The sequence below is a fragment of the Labrus bergylta genome, chromosome 5, assembly GCF_963930695.1.
Source record: "Labrus bergylta chromosome 5, fLabBer1.1, whole genome shotgun sequence".
NCBI classification, from domain to species: domain Eukaryota; kingdom Metazoa; phylum Chordata; class Actinopteri; order Labriformes; family Labridae; genus Labrus; species Labrus bergylta.
In genome coordinates, this window is record NC_089199.1 from 5,547,656 (window position 1) to 5,570,285 (window position 22,630).

A 22,630-nucleotide genomic window follows, 5' to 3' on the forward strand; every position below is an offset into this window, starting at 1 on the left:
TGAAATAAGAAGATACAGAAAGAAAACATGGGGCACTCTCATTTCTGATATCTAGTCTTTATTTTTGATATGTTGCACTATACACAGAACTTTAACACTGTTAAAATCTAAATGGAACCAGATCACAATCATCATAAGAAGCACCTGACAGAACAAAAAAAAAAAAAAACATAAGTCTGTGTAAGAATTATTTCCCATTCTTGAAAAAATAAATTAAAAACAAATACCTGAAAATAAATAGCTTCTGTTACAATGCATTACTTTCAATTCGCTATGTGCAAAGACATCGGTAGCCAAAAGTAGTGCACTCAATAGAAGACGACTGCAGCGAGTCAACACCAGGAGGATGTTCAAACCAAATCAGCCCGTTGCACAGTCAGTCCTTACATGTTACACACAGCTACTGGTCCAACACACAGCTCAGCTAGTCGCTGCATTGGCATTACATGACCTGACCACTTTGTCTCGTCCCTACTGAGTGCAGGTCATTTTTTTTTATCTACCCACATGGCACCTTATTTGCAAATATTGTTTTTGAAGCTTGCTTACTTTTGTAACTATAATGCTGTAGAAACATTGAGCCTGTATTAGGTATAGAAAGGTACATGTTATCAGACAGAATTAACATTTGTCAGGAGGATTTAGTTGTGTTTACTCTACATACAGTAATATTCGGAGTAAATACATAACTTTCCTTTTTTTACCTCCATTCAGTGAATGACATAAAAGGGGGTTTGTCCTTTGTCTATCTATCTAGAAATCTTTTTTTTTTTTTTTAAATGAAAACCTCAAAGTTGTAAATGTGCAAAGTAAATCAGCAGACATACGTTATGAAACAATGATGCAAATTATTACAAAAACACTGCAGTACACCTACAAAGATGTAAGAGTCTTCATGCTTCACGCAGTACTTCACATCCTCATTTCAAATCCCTCGTAGGTGAGTCAAAAGAATAGTCTGAATGTAACCAGGAGAGAATAACTTACATCACAGTGTAAAGTGCACACATATTCAGAACTGTAGTCACATTTCCAGATAGTTTACTCACAAGGAAATTAATCAGGTTTAGTGTTTGAATGTGCAGACCGTATGGGGGGGGGGGGGTCTAGCTTGATCTTCCAGGATGATTTGTTGCATTGCAGATTTACATGCAAGTGACTTTTAACATTTACTAGAAAAACACTGATGTGTGCAGAGCTCTGGAGATGTCTTTAGAGTGATGTAAACATGACAAATAACCAGTTTGCATTCCTAACAGCGAGGACTACTTCCCTCTGCACATCAGGGACAACATCCATTGGCATGACATATCGACAATACACAGCTGTGTCCGGTGCTACATATACAGTTCTTGTCCCAAAAGAAAAAAGAAAATATACAACAATACAAAACAAACTGACATCAAAACTTTAAAATGAGGGGGGTACATTATATTATTTCCTCTATTTCTATTTATTTCCTGAAAAACAACAAACATAATTTCCATAAAGATGATATGGAGTTATTAAAGACATTCCTCAAAATTACAAACCAAATGTAGGAGCAAAATTGCCAAGCTTTTAAAGGTCACATATTTTTCTAATTTCTAAAAAGTTTCAAATAAATCTGAGAGCTCCACAAAACATGTCTGTGTAGTTTCTCGCCAAAAATCCACTCTGATCCCGTATTTTAGAATTCCTTTAAACGCCTCTATTTTAGCCCTGCTCAGAACAGGCTGTTTCTGTGTCTGTAGCTTTAAATGCAAATTAGCCGTGTTTGACCACACCCCTCTGGAAGGGCTTGGGTGGCTTCGGCTTTCTCGCTCCATGCCGAATTGTTTACAGGGAGAAGGCAGACTCAGAGAGCAGGAACAAACACCTAGCTGTGGCAGTCTCACCCACCTAGGGGAGGAGATACTGCCCTTTGTGATGTCATGATGTCTCCAAACGGACTATTTGAGCACACATTTACTTAAAAGTGGAGAAGGCAAAAGATGGAGGATGAACTTTTCTCATAATTGGGGGGTTCGTAGACGATGATGCCAGTATATTTCACATAATATGTGACCTTTAATGTAGTTGCCCATGTTTTCTACAATGACTTCAGCTACTCCCTGAAGAATATAAATAATGTTATTATTTCCGGTGATGACTGCCATTCTGACCTTCTCAAACATCCACTCATGTCGGGGTTAACATGGACAGGAACAAAAGACGTTCACACTAACTCATGAGCTGTAATCAGTTCTAATAACTGTTTCTCTAGCTCTACTGGTTTTACAGTGGTGAACTAAAATGTAACTTAGACTGTTTTTTAAAGGACGCCTCATTATGTTTCATCGGCACAGAATGTGTACAGGTCTAAATCAAAAGCAGTAATTATCTGCACAGGCTATTCATTAGGACAGGCAACATGCAAAACTAGTTTTGTTTCAGTTCCTTTTTAACTGAATTTAAAACAATTAAGCAGAACAACCTTTGTGTAACAGACAAAAACAAAAAACAAAAACCTCTGGAATGATGTCTTAGTCTAAGCATTAGTGTTTTAACAGCAGCTTGATATTTGAGCACTAACTTTCCTGGACATATTTAGACACACACACACACACACAGATTATTTTCAAATTTGACACATTTACACAGAAGGACGAAGCAGACTGGCTGAAAGAAAAGAGAAAGAAAAATGGCCACTACAAAACTTCCCATCCCTTCTTGTCCATCTCATGGGAGCATCAGTAGATTTCCATGGACCATGCGATGTCACAGTAATGTCATGTTGTTGTCATTTTTTTCTGTCGTCCCATTTTGTTTTTGTTCTCTCATAACGTCTCACAATCCTCAAAAAGGTCTGTGTAAACCAAATATCTACAAGCATTAGATGGAAGTCCAAAACAAGAGGAGCAAAAGTAACATGTTTCCCATCGAGGTAATGTTTCTGCCATCAGTCGAGTCCTTTTTGATCCAACCATGCAGAAGAACGATGCACACATCCAACCATAGGAGGAACGTGCACAGGTACTGTACATATTAACTCTTTATCTATTTACCATTTAATATTTTAGCTTCTATATCCTTGTTTTCCCTCTGTGCCATAGCCAGACGATAGTTTTTCCTCTGTGCTGCAACTCTGGTCAGTGGTTGGCCTCGGTGCAGTTGGCAGGAAGGAGATTTATTTTGAAGGGGTCGGAAATGGTGCTACTGGATTTGACAGGCTGTGGAGGGAGCAGCCTGGCAGCACATGCAGGTTGGGTTGACTGCTTTGGGGGGGATCAGATCCAAGTCCTCATCATCCGGGATCTCGTCCAGGCGGTACCCGTCCTTCAGGAGCTGGATGTTCAGGTCCTGGTTGATCTGCTGCAGGAGGAGAAGAGCAAAAAAACAGTATTAGTAGAGCTTCAGGATAACGTAAAGATTAACTTTGCAAGTTAAAGTGAAATTATATTTCTTCAATTATCAAGAAAGATGTTCAAAAAGTGGTAAAAAATGACTACAAATAAAATAGAAAATTATATATATTTACGAGTAACATGTAAATATATCAAATTAATATAATTTTATATAAATAGGAGGAAGAAACTAAGAGCACATTCAGGTGGGAATGGGTACAAAGAAAAGGCAAACACGGAGAAGATTCTACTCTGGGAGGAAGAAATGAAAAGGAGTTTGGATGAGAAACATGGACAGCTGATTACAGATGACTGTGAACATAAATGCTAATCGAAGTCCAAATCAATGTTTTTAATGGGTGCACACAAATACCTGGTGTGGGTGGTGTGACAATGGAAGTTGGTGATCAAGTGTTGATGTTTGTGGATTCACCAAATGAGGCTGTGAAACAGTATAACGTGTTTATAGATACCTGGTCCCTCAGACATCTCACCTCGGCTGAGGAGTATCCTGATGAGGAGTATCTGGACATGTCGAAGTCATCATCGCTGAAAGACAGGAGACATCGGCAGTTAGACACGGACTCTCAAAATAAGAGTATTAAAGTAACATGCTTGAAAAAATAAGTTATGAATGGTTAAAAGGGGAGGTTTAGGAAAAAGGTGCTCCATTTCAAAAACTGGTTCAAATCAAAGTAGCTAGGGAAGCCTAGCGGTTATGTAGCGCTAAAACAATCCTCATCTCAGCGGCATTGGGTTCAATTCTGACCATTGCTCTTTGCTGCATGTTATTCCCCACTCTCTACTCCCAATGTTTAAAAAAGGCCCAAAACATAACTTTAAAAAAACAAATTAAAGCAGCTGAGGTTGACGAATCCAAGTATACGAACAAAAAATGGCCAAAAAAGAGCCTACATTTCCCATATTGCAACCCTCCAAGGTGCTGCTCTACGCTTCCTTCATTTTATTGGTGATTGAGAGAGTTCACATTAACATTTCTCTAAGTCGGTGCATCAATTTGGAAAGTCGGAGAAAATGTTGGTACACAAGTTGGCCAGCTGACAAACTTGACGTCATTTTACAATTAAAAAAGACAGACCAGAGTTCATTTCATTTTGATGGCAATAAACTTATTATGCTTATAATTTATTTTTCAACTATTGCATTTCTTTAGATATAAGGTTGTAATAATGTTTTTCAGTCCCAAAAGAATAAACAAGATTTATTCTGAGCAAGTAATCATTATCTTTATAGCAACCGTGTTGTTTCCATATTATAATTTAAAGCTCATAGAAACACTACCGTCAGAAAAAAAAACTTCAAAACTTGGAAACTGAGACCCTCCGAGAAGCACGTGAAGGCTGAGTATTGAACCAGAATGTAATGCAGATTTTCTGATTGAAATAAGTTATCTCTCTCAGGGTTATTCATAGTTAATAAGTCTTAGACAGTCTGATGACATCATCAATGTTTTTTTTATTGGTTGTGAAAAACTTCTCTAATGCAATACAAACCTCTGTTTACATAGTGCTGATCATACCAACCGATGTCTCTCTTGTTTGTGCTGGCCAAGGTCTCTTAGGGCGCACTCACACAGGACAATCTGTAGTGTGCCTAAGCACGCTTCACCCCTAAAGTTTAGTTCGTTTGACTAGTGTGAGTGCTCCAATCTGTGCTCAAGCACGGTACACTTCCTTGGCCTGTCGTGCTTGTAAGAGGTGTGCCTCAGCACGATACTGTTCCTGCACAAGCACGGGTACACAACATGAACAGCCTTCATTAAAGAGAAATCCCAGAGTGTTACTGTACGACTTCACCTGACTAAAAATAATCCACAAAGTCAGTCAAGTAGATGTCATATTCTCTGTGTTGTTCTTCGATGTGCATACGCGAACTCGACCGTGAGTCCCTTATATATATATATATAATTTTTTTTTTTCTCGAGTCTGTCTGTCTTACAAACTAAGCATGCTTCATAATAACATAAAACCATGCATGTATGTTGTATTACGACGTTATGAACAAGAGGTAACCATGCTAGTGTGCCCTACAACAGGCCAAACTGCTGTAGTCTCTCAGTTCCTAGTGGTCTTAGTTCGACCCTTACAAGTTATTTCATAGATTATTTGATCAAAAGATTAGCAATGAAATCCTATTGCAGCTAACTAACCATCTTTTCACCCAAATGAGTAATCTGTCTTTCATTCTCTGTGTGCAAACAGAACAGAGCAATTGTGCGAAGGCTGTACACGTGGATCTAAACTGTGGACAATAAACAAACGGCTGTGCGTGTTTGTTTGTGTGTGTCTGAGTCAGAGGCTGATTGGAGGGTGTGTATGATGCAATAAATGATGATATAAGCTTGGTTGAGTTGAGTGCTCATTTGACATGAGATGGTTTCCCTCCTGTTGTTGCAAACAGGGGGCACAAAGAGTGGGGCTCATCTGTGTCAAATACAGACCTGCTGGGACAGAGGCCCTCCCTCTGAGCCGCTTTTCCCTCTTCAAATCCTCACCCTGCTATTCTCTAATCCTGCGCCCAGGGAGAGGCTTTTTTAGGCTCCCTTCTGTTAAGAACTCTCTCAAGTTGATTTATGTTTTAATGTTCAATCGTACCACATGTGCTACAAAATTACAACACTGTCAAGTTGCCTCTTAGGTCAGCCTGAAATGTTGTTTTCCTGTCTGTATCTTTTTGTAGGTGTAATAGATTTTGATGCGAAGAATCAAAATAATATTCATACCTGTCTGTGTCCAGCGCTACCAGGGGCTTCTCATCTGGGCTCTGGTCTAAAGAGGAGTATCCTTTGTTTGGCACCACCAACCTAAAGCACAGAAAACAAGCATCCATCACTAAGTATTTCAATGCATTTAACACCAACAACAATACTTCCAAAAATTTCAAAACATGCATGAAGTGTGATGTAAAAGAGCTTCATGTTAAACAGGATATTTGTCCCAAGTACGGCGCTCCCCTTAAAGGCGACAATGACCCAAAAATTGGGGCTAATCTTTAGCCTTCAGAGTGCATGCCTTCCCAGATTATCTTCCCCCTCAGACACTTGGGGGTCCACACCAGGCCGCCGCCTGTCTCTCTTATATTTCCACTAATCCACCAGGAAGTGGGATTAGACAGATGAGCCAGTTGTCAATACTGTGTGTTGGCTGGGTTTATGCTCAGTGCGCTGACTCCTTTATCATCGTTCATACTTGAAAAAAAACGACAATTTCCCATCTCTGAATGAAAAGCTGTATTTTATGTTTTTAATTGTGAATGTAGATTGCATCCAAAATAATCATGCTTTTTGTAGCAAGACATGAAGTCCTCATGTTTTATATTTTGTGTGGTTGTAGTATTTTACATGAAACGTGGTGCAGAGGATGTGAAAACACATATTGCTTGAGATGCTCATTGGTAAAAAGAGTAACATTTGTGGTGGACTTGGTCTATATAAATGGGGGGAAAAAACAGGAAGTAGAAGCAATTACCTTGTCCTGGCATTCTTCTTGGGTTGTTGATTGACAGGACTTCCCACAGTGCCGTTCTTCACTGAACCCTTCCTGGCGAGGTCTCTCTGTTTCTCTGAGCAACCACAAGATGTGATGTCATCAGTAATGTTACATTTATATGGATATGTTTGTTAAAAATGTGACCAAATGCTTGTTTACAAATAAACAAGCATTAGGTGATCCCAGTATTTATATGTATATATGTTTGTGTTCAGATAGATATTCATTGTTGTGGTTTTTTTTGTGTTTTTTTGGGCTCTTTATGCCTTTGTTTTGGAGCTGCAGAAAGGAGCCATAGGTCAGACTGGAACCCGGGCCGCCTGCTTTGAGGAGTACAGCATCTGTACATGGGGTGCACGCACTAACCAATAGGCTACTGGTACACCAATGATTGTGTTTTAATACAATGATATATTGTAGAAGTAAACACATTCTTAAATCTTAAATCTCTTCCAAACAAGATCGGCTTCAAGTGAATAATAATTGGGTACAGTCATGATATATAGAGTAAGAAAGTCTTTGGCAAAAAGAACATATTCGAGATACAGCATGGAGTGGTTCGAGGGTGCAGTGAATTCAGGTCAGGCACAATTGTACACTTCACATATAGTTTTTGTCCATGCTATTACAGCCCTGTTATGTTTATTATGATTCAGCTGCAAATATTCAACTCAGGCACAAATGTGCACTTTAGATCATACATAGTTTTATTCTTTGTGTTTTAAAGTCTGCTATAGAGGACTTAAGCCTCTGTACATGGGGCATGCACAATAACCACTAGGTGACCGGCGCCCCAGAATGTAATGGTTGTAATACCTATTTGGACTTGCAGTGGTGAGGGCTTGTAGTTCATGGCCACAGTCTCTCCCTTGCCGTCAGGGTCGGCCTCTGAGGTGGAGGATGCTGCTGGGTCCTGGAAAAAGAAATGCAGAGTAGAGAGAGCATGTTAGTCCTAATAATACAACACTCACGATTTGGGCTGTCAGTAACCACAAGTTTCACCCTTAAACGATCCAATACAATAGGATATGATACGATTGCTGTTGTTAAAAAGTCTGCAGCAATAACACTTTGCTTTTTTTCCAAGTCAGTGGCCTGTGATTTATATTAGGCAATATCTCATACATCATTTTAAGATTTATAGTCTTTCAAGTCACAGTAAAAAAGGACAAAATTATTTTACGTCATTAGTGATCTTTTTTATACATTCAAATTAAGAGCATTTATTCTTTTTAACCTAAAGAAAAAAAAATAAAAGCATGAAACAGTTGTCTGATAAATTAGTTAGCAAGGATGACAATAAGGATCCATAATTTTCTCTTTGTATTGATGGTATTGTATAAATGACAATTGAATCGATAATGAGATCCACATTAATGATCTGTGTGAACCTACTTAAGCCTAAATAGTGATAGTCTACTTTAGTACGATATTTTCATCTCAGGCATTTGTTACAGTGGCTCCTATCTTCATGGTCTTTCATATTACTACAGTGTCACTGTTGCAGCTTTTGCTAATTTGGTACCTGAGAGGCATTAACCTTGAATAGAAGCTTTTTGCTAGCATTACAACTAAATCAATGTTTACTTTACTTCTATTGAGCACCTATAATTGAAAACGGTCTTGAGGGCACAATTTACTGAGTACAGAGAACTACCCGCTGATTCATCACTAGGTTAGCACAGCCCTGAAAATCTGCTCTTTTTTTAGGACCTGCTTGTGTTCAATACCATGGCGAGATTTCCCAAGCCTATGTGTGACTATAGCTGCCTGCTTTGCAGTATCAATGGGCTCGAGTGTTCTGCCTATGTCTCTGGCTCCGTCTCTTTTATGAGTGAGCAATGATGGCATTGGGAGGAGGCCATGGGAGAACAGAGGGGGTTGCTGTTGGAGCCTCTTGGTTTCCCTCAGTTTGAGAGAGCAGGGAGCTGGGCCGCGCTTGGCCTGCTCGACTGACAGAGCTCTACATTATGTTGATTCTACAGGCTTCCCCTTGTTGCACTCTGAGGGACTCTACAGGCCACATGGGAGAAGGCCTCCAGGGGTATTGGCTTTCAAAAATGTGGTAGTCCGTCCAGAGAAATGGCTGCTATATGCAAAGGATCAAGTACATTAGAACTTCATAGTTAAAGCTGAGACTTCATGTCCCACTGCTATAAACTGAGATAATGTGTGTGCCCTTACACAGTTTGAAAAATCTCTAATCAAAGTGTTGGTTACCTTAAAAGAACATGATTGGCTAAGTCATGTTTATTTCAAAAAAGGCTTAAATTTTTGTTTTTAAGAAACCTGAGTGTCTTTGAAGAGTGCATGATGTGATTATAAAATAAATGGGTCCCGACACAGATCGACCTGAATTTGTTTCATCCAAACCTGAAATGCTTCAACAATTAAGACCAGTACCATGAGACAGATAGAGCTGATCCAAACTCTTAAGGCCATGAAAAATTCATGAGCATTTAGCAGAGAGATGCTTATTTTGCATTTCAATTTTCATGTAGTGCGTTTGAAAACAAGTTTAAGTCGAAACACAACATGTTAGCATACATGTATTTTAAATGTGCAGCCAACAACAAAAATCAATCTCTAACTGTGAGGAGGGGGGGGGGGGGGGACTCCTTCCATGCCCTGCCCAACAATAACAAGAAATGACAGGCTGAGTGGTCCAATATGGCCGAATACACCTACATAGGATACAATGTTCTCATCCTCATCTGGTGTCGAAGCATTGTTCACTTAGATGGAATAATTAATGAGAGCTGCAACAGTGAATACATTATGCACACTGGTACTGAAGGAGCAGGGAAAGCACAGCACACAGATGAGGTATCCCCATTGAAATGAGCACAAACATGAGCACGCTCTGTTCTCTGACAGGCCCCTTCCCTTGGATCATTAGGCTTACCCAACTGTTTTTTTTACTGCTTTTACTCTTGTTTTTCCCATTTCTCTTCCACCATGAAAAGATACTGTGACGATGTAGGGTCAGACAAATCCCTTTGAAATTTTTCAGCAGCGCTTGACAGTGAATTATGAAAGGGATTCAGTATTAAGCTGTCTTTGACAGAATGCACTACTTGAACATACAACAGCACAGTTGCTGGAAGCAAGAAGCAGGAACCTCAAAATAAACAAGTTGAATCTCCTTTTGAATTATTACAGCTCACTAGATATCAGTCTTAGGTTTGGTCAGAAGCTCCAAGACGTAGAAACACACAAAATAAGTCCTTATTTGGGCAATGCAATAAATCAAAATGTCATTGTTATTTTGATATGAGCAATGGTAATAAACACAAAGCAAAAGTCTGAATTGATCCTGATTTTAAAAAAAAAGTATTTTATGAAAAAAAGGAAAGCTTTCTTTTCTCACTCAGCATGTGTACATTTTACCTTCATTATGGTCAATTAAGGGATAAAAAAAAACAACCTTTTTGAACTTATTTTGGATTCAGGAGGGAAATGTAGCAATCTGAGGGGTTGTGTTAAACATATGTGCTCTTGAATAAATGTTTATTTATCACACATCAGAACATTATCCCAATATTATAACCAATGCTATTGCACAGCAGGTATGTTTCTCCCATCATGAGGGCCTAGTCCTTAAAGTTAAAGTTGGCAAACGTCAACCTGATCATAACGTTTATATTAAAAGCCCATCATTCCCTGTATAAGCTCATATGTGTGTGCTGACAGCCACTAACAAATGATTAAGAGAGGACCTTTGACATAAGGGGTGACACTTTGATTTTGAATTATCAATATAAAACACAGACATACATGACCGCTGTGGCCCTGACCTTCAATATGAATTCACAAACAGCTACATGCACTGACCCAAGGTTACACAAACACACATATAAATGAAATGACCTCTTAGTTTCATCAGCCTGTGCTTCTGTTAGGAGTTTCCTATGCTTCCTCTGATGATGAAGAGCCACAAGGTTGCTGACACAGCACAGACACTAGGCCATTGGTAGGATTATACATCATGGCCTGCTGCTGGCCAATAGCAGACTGGTACATCAGGTGACCATTTAAACAGTTGCATCCTATTATATATTATCTATCACTGTAGAAAGGATCAATAAACTGTGTCTCAATCTCAATTTGATGCCTGTAAATCTGACATACAGTAAGTAGTTTTAGCATTCAGTAACATGTCACTTGAAATTGTGAACGATGATAAAAGCCTAGTGAAACGAAACGCATCTGCTGCTGTTGCTGCCTTACCCGGATAAAAGAAACCTAAAGGCCATTTGTGTGCTGACTTTTTGTCTCTTTCCTGTCACTTAAAATGGTCCCTGTGCTTAATAACAGGCCAGGTTGTAAAAGGGATATTGTGTTTGAATCAATAATTAATTCAACTTCATACAGATGTATTAATTACAGAATAAACAAACACCTGCAATCACAATATAAAGCTTGAAACATGTAACAGATTATGGACCTTATTTTAGCAATTCAAATGTGTGGAAAAAAAAAAAAACCTTTAAAAATCAGCTTTATTGTGAGAAATCCAATCCTTAACAATTAGGCAGGTGCCATGTGCATTCAAGCGGTTTAGGAATCACAATGGCGCTATTAGCATTCAAATGCACAGCCATGTGTGCCACAGCAACTGTGATCCTGACACAATAAAGTATGGTACTAATGCTGAATGGGGGACCATTTTAGATCCCGGGACTGCAAAAGATATGAGGTGAGATGCACAGAGTTGTATCAGTCACTCTGGCATGATAATAATATGAGGTGATGAATAAACTATACAGCTTCAAGAGTTTTATCTTGTGCCGCCACAAAGCACCTCAGTTTTTGAAATGAATTCAGCAGAATTCTCAGCGATGTAAACATGAGCGCAGAGTGATCAAATGTTCATAAGTTGAGCCAATTTATGCTGCACATCATAAGAGAGACTTCCTGTACAGGAGATTGCATGTGACTTCTGTGATTGCCATTTTAGTTTAGCCTTGGGGAAGTGGGGCTGAGGAAGCTTGAGTACTTTAATGATCAGTAGAACTTGGGAGCTTTGCTTTTTGCCTGAATCCCGAAGGGAAACCCTAAAATAGAGGAGGGGACAGCTGTTTGAGACTGTTTTGTTTGATGTGTAGAGAAAAAGGCCTGCGAATCACAATAGTGTATGGTAATACAATAAACTCAAAATGAAATGTAGGGAATATAGAAGTGGATGCGAAAATGACTGTCCTCTGTTGGAATATATCTAATCTTATCTCATTGGCAGGTCTGAAATGATGAACCATTGAAAGAGAGGCTATCTCTTACTGTGGGCCTGCACAGGCTGACTATGCTTAGGGTTGCAGTCTACCGTATATGGACCATAGACTGGTCTCTACTCATATTAACGCAATCACGGCCGCCCCGACCCAAAAATAACACGTCACCATAGGACGAGATGTAAAAACATAGGGCTGTGTCAGCTAACGGTGTAAACAAGCGCTTACAGGCGTGTTTATAGAAAACATAAAATGTGAATTCACGTCAACTGCGTAGTCTAACTGTTGTACTACAATAACATTAAAGCGTACTCATTATATGATCACATTATCAATGCAGCCGGTCTGGGAACAAGGAGAGCGCTATGCTTTCATCTTTAGATAATCAATCTACACCCTCCCACAGCTGTACATTGGTATCATTATATTAGCTCTCACACGTAGCTCATGTGACACAGCAGCCAATATAAACCTCCAAAAACGAGAAAAACTGCAGTCGTTTGTTCTTAAAATAAATATTTGCTCGGGCTGTGTTTTTGTCTTTCCTCTCTTACCAAAGGCTGCGTCTCTCCGTTCACTGGAGGTACTTGAAACCGGTCGATTTCTTCCATCATTTTGGCGAAGTGGTACAGAAACGTTACACCAGTCTAAACCAACAATAACTTGTGACTAACTAAAAAAATCCGGGTTTATGATGCTCGGTTGTCGGTATCCGTCGTTGTTCAGCATGATAGCAGCTCGTTTTCCTCCATCCTGACAGAGGTGACTCGACAGCAAAACAGCAGTACCGCCTTACTTCCGGGTCTATTGAATAATGATTAGACGTCCAGCCAATCACAGAGGAGATCATGTTGAAATGCGTAGTGGAGGAAATCCATCATTTGATAGTGAATATGTAATCGGAAGTTTTTACTTGTTTAATCATTGTTGTTTTTTTTAATGCAGTCATTTTTTTTATGTAAACCATAGTTCCCAGCGTCATTCCATAAGTGTTTTTTGTTTTTGTTTTTATAATAGTATACCAATTGACTTGAGCCCACAGATTAAAAAAATTAAATTATTAATTTAAAAAAACTATCCAATATATTTGAATAAGACTATAGGCTACTTTCTAATTGGTCAATTAATTCTAGACATTGTTCGGGTCTACAACATATTTCTCATGTTCTCAAGTTCTGATACAGTTAAAATCCAGATACATTTAATCAGTGACTCAGACCTGTTAGCCCATTGACTGTGCTCCATGTGATTGTTACCTTGACTTTTTTGGACCTTTATTTATGACGAGCGAGACAGCTGGTTGTCTTGGCAACCCATATACAGCAGCAGGGAGCTACTGAAGAGCTCCTTAATTTCTCAAATTTAAAGGGTAACTAAATCCCATATTTTCAGTTGAACTGCTCTACCCTGGAATTTCAATAGTTGAAAAAAGTGGTTTTAGGGTTTAGTTACTCTTTAAGAAAGCTGTCTTGAGGGAATTGGCACAGACTTTTCCACTGTTACCCAATTCCCTATTCCAACTTGAAGTGTTCATTATCATATTTTACTCAGTGTTTGCATCACTACCTCTTAAATTAGACTGAAATGTCAAACTGTGATGTAATGTGCTTTTCTTTATTACTGATATCTTTAGGAGCTGAAGGAGGAAATCACAAGGACATTGACTGCAAACAACCCACATGCTCCCCAAAATATTGCCCGCTACAGCTTCAAGGTAAGAACATTTTATACAGGCTGATTACTTCACCTCACACTGTTTCATGAAAAGTTTCTAAACTAGTCCTAATGCTTTATTGTTCCAAAAGTTTGTTTCATACCATTAACTACTTGATTATCTTAGTTGTAATTTTTTCCTGACAATCATTTACCAAAACTCACAGGGATCTCTGCTGTAACTCCTCAAATAAGTCTCCTTGTTTTCCCTAGGAACGTTTGTACAAGCCTATTGTTGTGGATCAGATGGCTGTTCACTTTGAGATGGAGGGCAACCTCGTTTATCAAGACTCGGATGAAGCTCGAAGACTTGAGGGCCTCCCTGAGGGTAGTTACTTAAACATTTTCAAAGGTCACATTAACACTGCATTTAAAGTTAACATGGTATTCCCTACAGTAAAAACTGCACACAATAGTTTGTTGTCAAAGCAGGCAATGTTTTCTTCTCTGCTGTAGTACATACATGGTGCCACAAGGTGTCACTTTCAGCATATGCTCTGAAAAACCAGCTGTGTCCGGAAATGTCATGAAAAACAATCTGCTCATCAGTCAATTAATGATTTCATATTTGTTATTTTCCAGAGACTGTGAAAGCCAGCACTGAGGCACATCCTGATGAGGAGAAACCACATACCCCGGTAAATATATGTTTTCTTTATTTAAATCAGAATGCTGGTTATGTTGAACGATATATATTCAATTCTTACAGATGCAAGCAGGGTCCTGTTAATTCACATTTTCTTACAAGAAAGTGACTTGAGCTAAAGCAATTCCCCATGTTTGTTTTCCACAGGTTACACCTGTAGAAGATGGAGGGGAAGCAGAGAAAGCCGGAGACAAGAAGGAGCCAAAAGACTGGTTCAACTTCACATAAAGGGCTTCCCAGACCCTCAATAACCCACTGAGGATAAGAATGAGGAGAATACATAGTCTCCTGCCAAAGACGCATCTTGTCTCATACCACATCAAACAACTTTAACAGAAAAGCTGAAATGTCTGAAGTTTAAATATTGATGGTTAGATGATAAGGTACATATAATGATATGTGTATATTCAAAGCCATATGCCCTTTAGTTTTTGACATCAATTTAACTTTCCTTCAGGAAATAAGCTGCCAGACTGAACCTCCTCCATGCTGCACCTTCTATGCTGACGCTAATCAGGTATAAGCTTTCTCTGATTTTTTCCAAACACAGTTGAGTATCACTGAATACATGCACTCACAAGGACCAACTGTAATATTTCTACTCCCTTTGCAGTGGGAGAGCTATGATGCATATGTGGAGGAGCTGCAGAAACAAGAAAAAAATAAAGAGAAGCAGAAAACCATCCAGTTAAAGGAAGATGGTGACAAAAGCAAGGAAAAGATGATGCTGACAGAAACTCAGGTAAATTGAGTACTCACTAACTTCTCTGTGTCATCTTTGGCAACTTTGGATTAGACAAAAAGAAGTGAAGAAGTGAAAATAGCAAGACACAGTTCTAAATGTAAATCTCATTTTGGGAGAAAAAATGCTTTTATTTCCTCCCTCATTTCCTTTTTTGTTCTTTCAGATTTCAAATACTTTGAAGATCCATCTGATGAGTTTAGGGGCCAACAGGGGACTATTCTCCCTCTGTGGGAATTCCACTATGACGAAACCAAAAAACTGTCTGTCACTGCCCTCTGCTGGTAAGGTTGTTTAACATCTCAGCCAACATTCCCATGGATTAGAATAAAGTTCATTGTTATTCTGAGAGAAGAAACAGACTGCCACACTATCTTTTGTTTTAATGGTAAAGAGATTGACTTTGTACTTTACCTATCATTAGTTGTATTTCAAAGCTGTGCTGATTGATGCATCTCTCCTCAATAGGAATAAAAAATATCCAGATCTTTTTTCCGTGGGACTGGGATCATGCAAGTACATTAATAAAACAGATTCATCAGTAATCTCTTTTGGTGAAATATCTGAGTTTTCCTTTGACCTTATTAAATCTGATGTTTGATTGTTAATATATGGGGAGCAAACTCTGTATTTGACCTTTTTGCCTTTTTTGCAATCTCCTCTCCCGACCAGACAACTTCACCAAACAGGGGCGTGGCATGCTTGTCTTCTATTCATTGAAGAACTCTACCTTCCCAGAGTACATCTACCCCACCAGTTCCAGCATCCTGTGTCTAGACATCCATGAGCAGCGTTCTTACCTGGTGGCAGTAGGCTTCTATGACAGCTGTGTGGCTGTCTATAACCTGAAAAGGGAGGGACAAGAGCCAGTGTATAAGAGCACAGCTAAGACTGGCAAGATCACAGACCCTGTCAGGCAGGTGAGCGTAAAGGTAGAGGTGGTGAGCGTTCAGGGTGTGTGTCTAGTTTCATTTACTCTCTCAATGAACTTTTACTTTGTCTTGTTTTGTGAGTTTATATGAAAGTTTTGCTACTTTGAAAGCTATCACAAATCAGGTCATAAGAATTGGAAGTAGACTAATGAACATCAACTATGCTAAGCTTCGATAACTCCCTAACCTTAAAGAGAATTATGTGCTGGAATTAAAAGAAACGTGTCCCATAATTGTGTCTAGTTCAAAAATTATTGTGTCTTTTTCCAAAATTGTATTTTCTCACCTTTTTCCCCTGGTAGATTTATTCATTTGTATCTTTGTTCAGGTGTGCTGGCACAATGATGACATGGACAATAACCAGAATTTATATTCTGTGTCATGTGATGGCAGAGTTGTGTCCTGGACACTCATCAAGGTAATCAAAGTCTCAAAATAAGCAAACGCCCCTTAGTGCAGGATGAGTCATGAGAAATTTGAAAGGTTTTGCAGGGAGAGAAAATACAGTCATGTTGATGTTGAAATACACAGATATGGCCGTATTGACTTTAGGCAGATAAATAAACATTTAACACAGGAATGCTGGATTAAAACTGGGGAAATGTATGTTTCAATTCATAAGGACTTTAACTCAAACGTGCATCTCATGTAATGCACCTTTCAAGATGGACTTTAGACACATTTGTTCGCAATGTACTAGTTTGTATGTCTATTTATATTTGCAATTGTTTGTATGGTTGTTGACGTTTGCCTGTGTTTACATTTATAAATTGAATGTGTATATACTATATCAGTGACTTTACAAAGTGTGTTTGAATGAACTTTATTAAGATCTGATTTCAGTTCATATTTGCCTCAGTGTGTAACATTATATGTATAATTTATGTGCTTGATGCCTCTCTTGTAGCCTTCTCTTCTCTTCTAGCCTGTGGAACATCTATGGATTTCCATAAACAGATTGACTATCTCTTCCTCGTTGGCACAGAAGAGGGGAAAATACACAAGGTATGTTAAAGGGTTCTAATACGCAGAAGGTAATTTCTACACTTTCATCAGGCATGTTGTTCCTGTGACTTAGGCATTTCTATTTCAGTGGGAAAGCAGAACACATCAAAGTGTTACTATTTAACAATAATATGATATAGAAGACAAATCAATGATACACAATTCATTCTAGCACAATCATCTATATAGTAATGCTTTACAATTCTGTATGTGTTTTTAACTTTTTAAAACACAGTCCTTAAAAATGGCAGAAATCTTTTTGAAAAAATTAAATTGTAAGTATCTGAATGATTGAGTGTATTATAATCCTCTTTTTAAGTCTGGGTTGACAATGGTGTAAAAATCAATTCAAATAAGGGCCAGTGCCAACATTAGAGTATTGCAGCGTTCAAGGCTGAGAATTACTTTATCCCTAAATGATCATTCTTTCCATACTTAACTGAAGCAACATTAGGATCATCGTTTAGCCTAACATTGTCTCCCCCAATATCTATCCTGTAAAAAGCATTCAGATATCCTGCTGAGCTTAATAGTGTGTGTTCAAGAAAGGGCACATGTGCTTTTGCCTGTCCATGTGGCCTGCTTGGAGCACCTCAGGCTGACATTAAGGGTTTAATAGGTCTCCTTAAGCAGAGGCTTTCTCTGTCCACATCAGAATCAGACAGCTGGTCCTTGTTCCCCTCTTCTCCATGCTTTTTCTTAAATGCTCTTGTTTCCAAAGGCAGAAAGACAAAAATAAATCCTTATTTGTTTGCTGTGCCCCATTGTAGCAGTAATTTAATAACAAGAATGTTTTGAAACAGCTCACTGTCTGACACACATCATTGAAAGTAGCTTGTTTTTATTAGAGTAAACCAAGTGCTTGAGGCATGTCTATCTCTAATGGTCATAAGGAGGTAAGATTATGGGAGTTGAGGATCATTCTTCCCTGATTGGCATGGAAGATCAAATAAAAACACCGATGTCAAGCACCCATTTTATCTGGTGCACACAATGATTTGAAGGCAATGATAAAGTGCATTTGAAGCCCCAGCAGGATAGATACTATTTTTATCCACTGAACCCATGAGCCAACAAGTCCATACATTCTGTTGCAAGAGGATGCAGAATTTTTTGGTGTCCCAAAATAATAAACTACAATACAGAAATAGCCATTTTAGATATTATAATTCATTATTATAGTTATTTTAATCCAAGAAGAATATATTATTTATTAATCCTTCGAGGATAAATTAGATTTTACATTATGTTGTTTAGACAAGCTACACATAAACAGGCTGAAGTACACACACATGCACAAACAGGATCCTGTGGACATGCACTAATGGAGAGATGTCAGAGCGAGGGGGCTGAATATGAAAGAGGCCCGAGCAGTTTGGATTCGATGCCTTGCTCACAGGCACCTTGGCAGAGCTCAGGTGCCGGAACTGGAACCTCTCCAGGATTCTGAGGTTTATTTTCAGTCGAAGAATATGGGCTTGTTGAAGAGTAGTATTTACTTATTTTGGGTGAAAACAGGCAGTCACTGGGCAATGGGGTGGTCTACCCAAATGTAACTTGTGGTTGCCAATAAGCAACTTTGTGTGGCTATCGGCCATCTCTCTGTAGTGAATGTAAAACCCTGACAGGGATTGCATTATTTTTCCATCATATTTTTAGCGTTATTAGCTTTTGACCCAAAGAACAAACCCCAATAGAACTAAGACCAACATCTATTTTAAACTTATAGTTAGTATGGCCTTTGTTGCTCCACCTGAAGTCTGTGTCCAAATAACTTTTTACCTTAGAACAACTTTTGAAACGATTTTGATTACATCATAGTGGCTTTGAGACCGACAACATGATTAAAGGTATAAGGCCATCAGGGAAGCAGCAGACTGATTTTCTACTTTAGTTGATGGTTGCAGAAAAGATTTGTACGTGCTGTCTGAAAAGCAACACAAACACTTTTGAAAAATCACCTTACAGATATATGGGTAGACACAACGTGTGATGAAATTCATTGTGCCTGCCACCTCAAGGTCAAGGGCCACAGAAGCCTCGGGAGAGAAGCAATGAGTAATCTTCACCTTATAGCTGCAGGTCAACCATCAAACTGTCAGTGCTTAAGAGTGCAACAGCTGTCCCCACAAGCCAGCTAAATGTTTTATTGTGGATTGTCCACTTAACTTATCCCTTCAATCTACTTCTGCTGGCGTATTGGTGCTTTTTAAACCACTTCCTGTCAGTTGCAGGCAAACTGGAAATGTATATGGTAATTCAACACTGAACCATAGGGGATAACAGTACTCTTCTGGGCATGATACTTTCAGCCATATTGACGTTTAGCTTTCTTTAGTCAGCAACAGCTCAGAAAGACTTTTACAGCAGCTTTAGATGTCAAAGTACACGTTAGAAATTCAACTCAAGTCATGTCTTATAGGTTCCATACATGATCTGTTTACTGGTCATGAAGACTTCTGCTCAGCTTGTTGAGATAGTGTAAAAGTATTGTTAATGACGCCTTGGAAGACAGGGCATAGTGACCACCAACAATAACATTTGAGATTACTGTGTCTAGATCTGATTAAGCTGAGTCAACTGGGCTGTTATCTGTTTGGGTAAAGACAAATTGGCAACTTGACAGAAATTGAGTTTTTCAAATATGAATATTAGTAATTCAAATTTGTATTATATAACTTGCATATATCAAAAATGTGCATTATGCAATTTAATTTACGAGAAAATAAACAGCACACAGAAATGATCCTGTGTTCTTAGTAGAGATATCAAACTTCTTCAATGTAGTGGGTAAAGTTACAGGTGCATCAATCACTGTTTTTTCACTAACTGAGTATTTGATACTAAATAATAATAAATAAATCCTGCGTGTATACCATTATTTTGTTCCAAATCAAGACGCTGTCTTTTCTTTCCTAGTGCTCCAAGACTTACTCAAGACAGTACCTGGAGACTTACGCTGCCCACAGCATGCCAGTGGACACTGTCAAATGGAACCACTTCCACCCAAACGTTTTCATCTCCTGCAGTTCAGACTGGACAGTCAAGATCTGGAATCAAACCATCAAGTAAGCCACATTTAGAGAGTGAACAGGTGAATACTGAAGGTGAAACTCTACACACTGTATATGGTACCACAACTATGAAAGATTGTACACCTTTTAGTAGTTACTGTAGTCATTTACACTATTTACAGTAGTTCTCTTTTCCATTATCATCAGATGTCATTTCCAGCACTGTGTAGTTTTTCAGCTGAAAATGATTTTCATAAATCAAGATACACATACTGTACAGCAAATTCATGACCGAAATGTAGGAACATTTTGTGGCTTAAGGTAGCATGTTGAGGGGTGTCTCCAATGTACTTGTTGCTGTAGTAGACATCCAAACCAGTCGACTCGCTTGAAGAAGAGAGTGACACCTCTGTAGAAAAGCTGATTAGGAGGAGTTACAGAATAGCCAAACTAATTTGACTGTATTTATGTTATTTATTGTAGGAAACTTTGCTTTGGTCTGTGTTCAGGTGAATATATACATGAAGGCTCTAGATAATAATCATTACCGTATTCTCTCATTATATCACATTTTGGTCCTTAGTCATTATTATTTCCTATAATCATTATGGACCCAACATCATTTTCCTATCCGACAGTGCATCCCACTTCTTGTCAGCAAAGGCAGTTTGACTGAATAATGATAGTAATCATCCACCCATTATGAGACAAGAACGATCAATTATATCCCCTACATACCAGACATAATGTTTCCTGGAGAGTTTGACAAGAAAACTTCCACAAACTTTATCAGACCGTGAGAAGTTAGTGAGAGCTTTACACTACACACGACTGCAAAATGCAATATTATAAACAGTTCTCATTGAGTTGAGGAGCTTGCAGTGATGGAAGAGACTTAATCAGGGTCGGCTCATCACACAAAAGTTTAGCTTGATAAGTTTGCTCCTCGGTCTCGGTGAGAGTCGCACGTGATTTGTGAATCCTAAAGGCTCCGACTGTACAGAATTTTCTGTGTCGCTCTGCTGTAAAACATTCTCTCTTGAAAGACTCTGGGCCAGATTTATTGTGCCTGATTGCTGACATTTGAATCTCCACCAGAGGGCATGTTATTTCTCACAAAGGCACAACAAGTGGAAGCACAGTTGAGAAACATGTGGCACAGAATAACAAAGGTTGTTTGGTGTGGTTGATTGTACATACTGGTTTGTTTATTAAGTTCATGCAACTTGTGAAGGCCAGTTTTGCACATAAAGTAGTAACTACTGTGATATACTTATGTTAACTCAAACCTATGTTTAGAATATATAGTACATGAAAATAAGATGTGTATCAGTGTTTTGTATAATAATAAATATACGGCAGGTTGTTGTACATGTGAACGCATTGAATAACCAATATTCATAAAATCTCAATTCTGGTGCAAAGTGCTTCCTTGTATGCATGTAGATTTTTCTTTCAATGCAAACTTCAACCTACTGAAAAAGAAACCTTTGCTTACCCTGTCTCTCCGTCTCTTGCGCACGCACGCACGCACGCGCACACACACACACACACACACACACACACACAATCCTTTGAGTATTGTTATTCAAAGAAGACCTGTAAGTGTCTGGTTTCATATTTCTTTTCTTCACTTTGCTTCCGGTGGGGTTTCAAAAGTTAATAATGTGAGGAAACAGTGTGCAAGAGCCTTCTGTTTTATCTCCACCTGTTTTCTCTGCCAGGCTCTGGTGATGCATTGTGCCTGGACAGATTGTAACAGATAACCTTAGATGGCAGTGTAAAGATTGTATCAGTCACTGTATTATTTATAATGAAGATAGATTTATCAAACAGTCTTAGTTTTGCTGATGATCTCTGACTCTAAATTAAACATAAGCTGATGATTTGCAGTTTACTTTTATGCAAGATTATAAATTTCAAATTCCCTGTCCAATCTTAGATGTGTGTGTTCTGTTTTTAGCACTCCAATGTTCACCTTTGACCTGAAAGCAGCTGTTGGTGATGTAGCCTGGGCTCCATCCACTCCTCCACTGTCACCACAGATGGAACAGTAAGTGTCCCTATAAACTTGTGTTTTACAGCCCACAGCTTCACTGAGTAGTTTTGCCCTTTCGGGCCTTCAAAATACATTGCTTCAATCTACAGTCTCTTTTTTTTACGAGATTTTTGCGAGGTTCAGTCAAAATGTTCCAACAGTGTCTAACAGTTATAGTTGAAGAAAGCAGATAAAGTACTTTTTCTCATGTGATAAAGAATGTAGATGCTGGTAATGTAGCTGTTGTAATGGACACAAAAATACTAGCCAATATAACATCACAGCCAAGTGAGTGTAAAGCCGAATCAGTGTCAAAAAGTCAAAAGGAAATCCAACACAGTCTCAACAAAAACGGAATATTACAATCTCTGTGAAGATGGGATTCATTGCAAGACTTGTAGGTTGTTGCATTAGACAATATTAGTTGAATGTGAA

The 22,630-nt window shown here is 38.6% G+C and overlaps 1 protein-coding gene and 1 pseudogene across 2 annotated transcripts; one reads left to right on the top strand and one right to left on the bottom strand.

Annotated features, from left to right (window-relative positions):
* Window positions 1-41: 41 nt before the first annotated feature.
* fam219aa (family with sequence similarity 219 member Aa) lies at window positions 42-12,902 on the bottom strand. 2 transcript variants are annotated; one of them, XM_020629392.3, is made up of 6 exons: window positions 12,660-12,902; window positions 7,691-7,787; window positions 6,854-6,947; window positions 6,109-6,189; window positions 3,860-3,914; window positions 42-3,333 (listed from the first exon to the last, which is right to left on the bottom strand). In XM_020629392.3, exons 1-6 carry the CDS (start codon window positions 12,717-12,719, stop codon window positions 3,175-3,177), a joined length of 546 nt encoding a protein of 181 aa, XP_020485048.1. In that variant the 5' UTR covers window positions 12,720-12,902; the 3' UTR covers window positions 42-3,174. The 2 variants fall into 2 exon arrangements, with proteins under 2 accessions (XP_020485048.1, XP_020485047.1); XM_020629391.3 differs by having other exon boundaries at window positions 3,839-3,914.
* A 51-nt stretch (window positions 12,903-12,953) lies between these two features.
* On the top strand, window positions 12,954-22,261 carry LOC109980832 (dynein intermediate chain 2, ciliary-like; annotated as a pseudogene).
* Window positions 22,262-22,630: the final 369 nt, after the last annotated feature.

Excerpts from the sequence above, each read along its gene's own strand:
- fam219aa (XM_020629391.3), bottom strand. The coding sequence starts at position 12,719 with ATGATGGAAGAAATCGACCGGTTTCAAGTACCTCCAGTGAACGGAGAG. Across the intron at positions 6,190-6,853 it reads AAGAAGAATGCCAGGACAAG|GTTGGTGGTGCCAAACAAAG; the intron begins GTAATTGCTTCT and ends TCTGTGCTTTAG. Across the intron at positions 3,334-3,838 it reads TGAGATGTCTGAGGGACCAG|CAGATCAACCAGGACCTGAA; the intron begins GTATCTATAAAC and ends CTCCTCCTGCAG.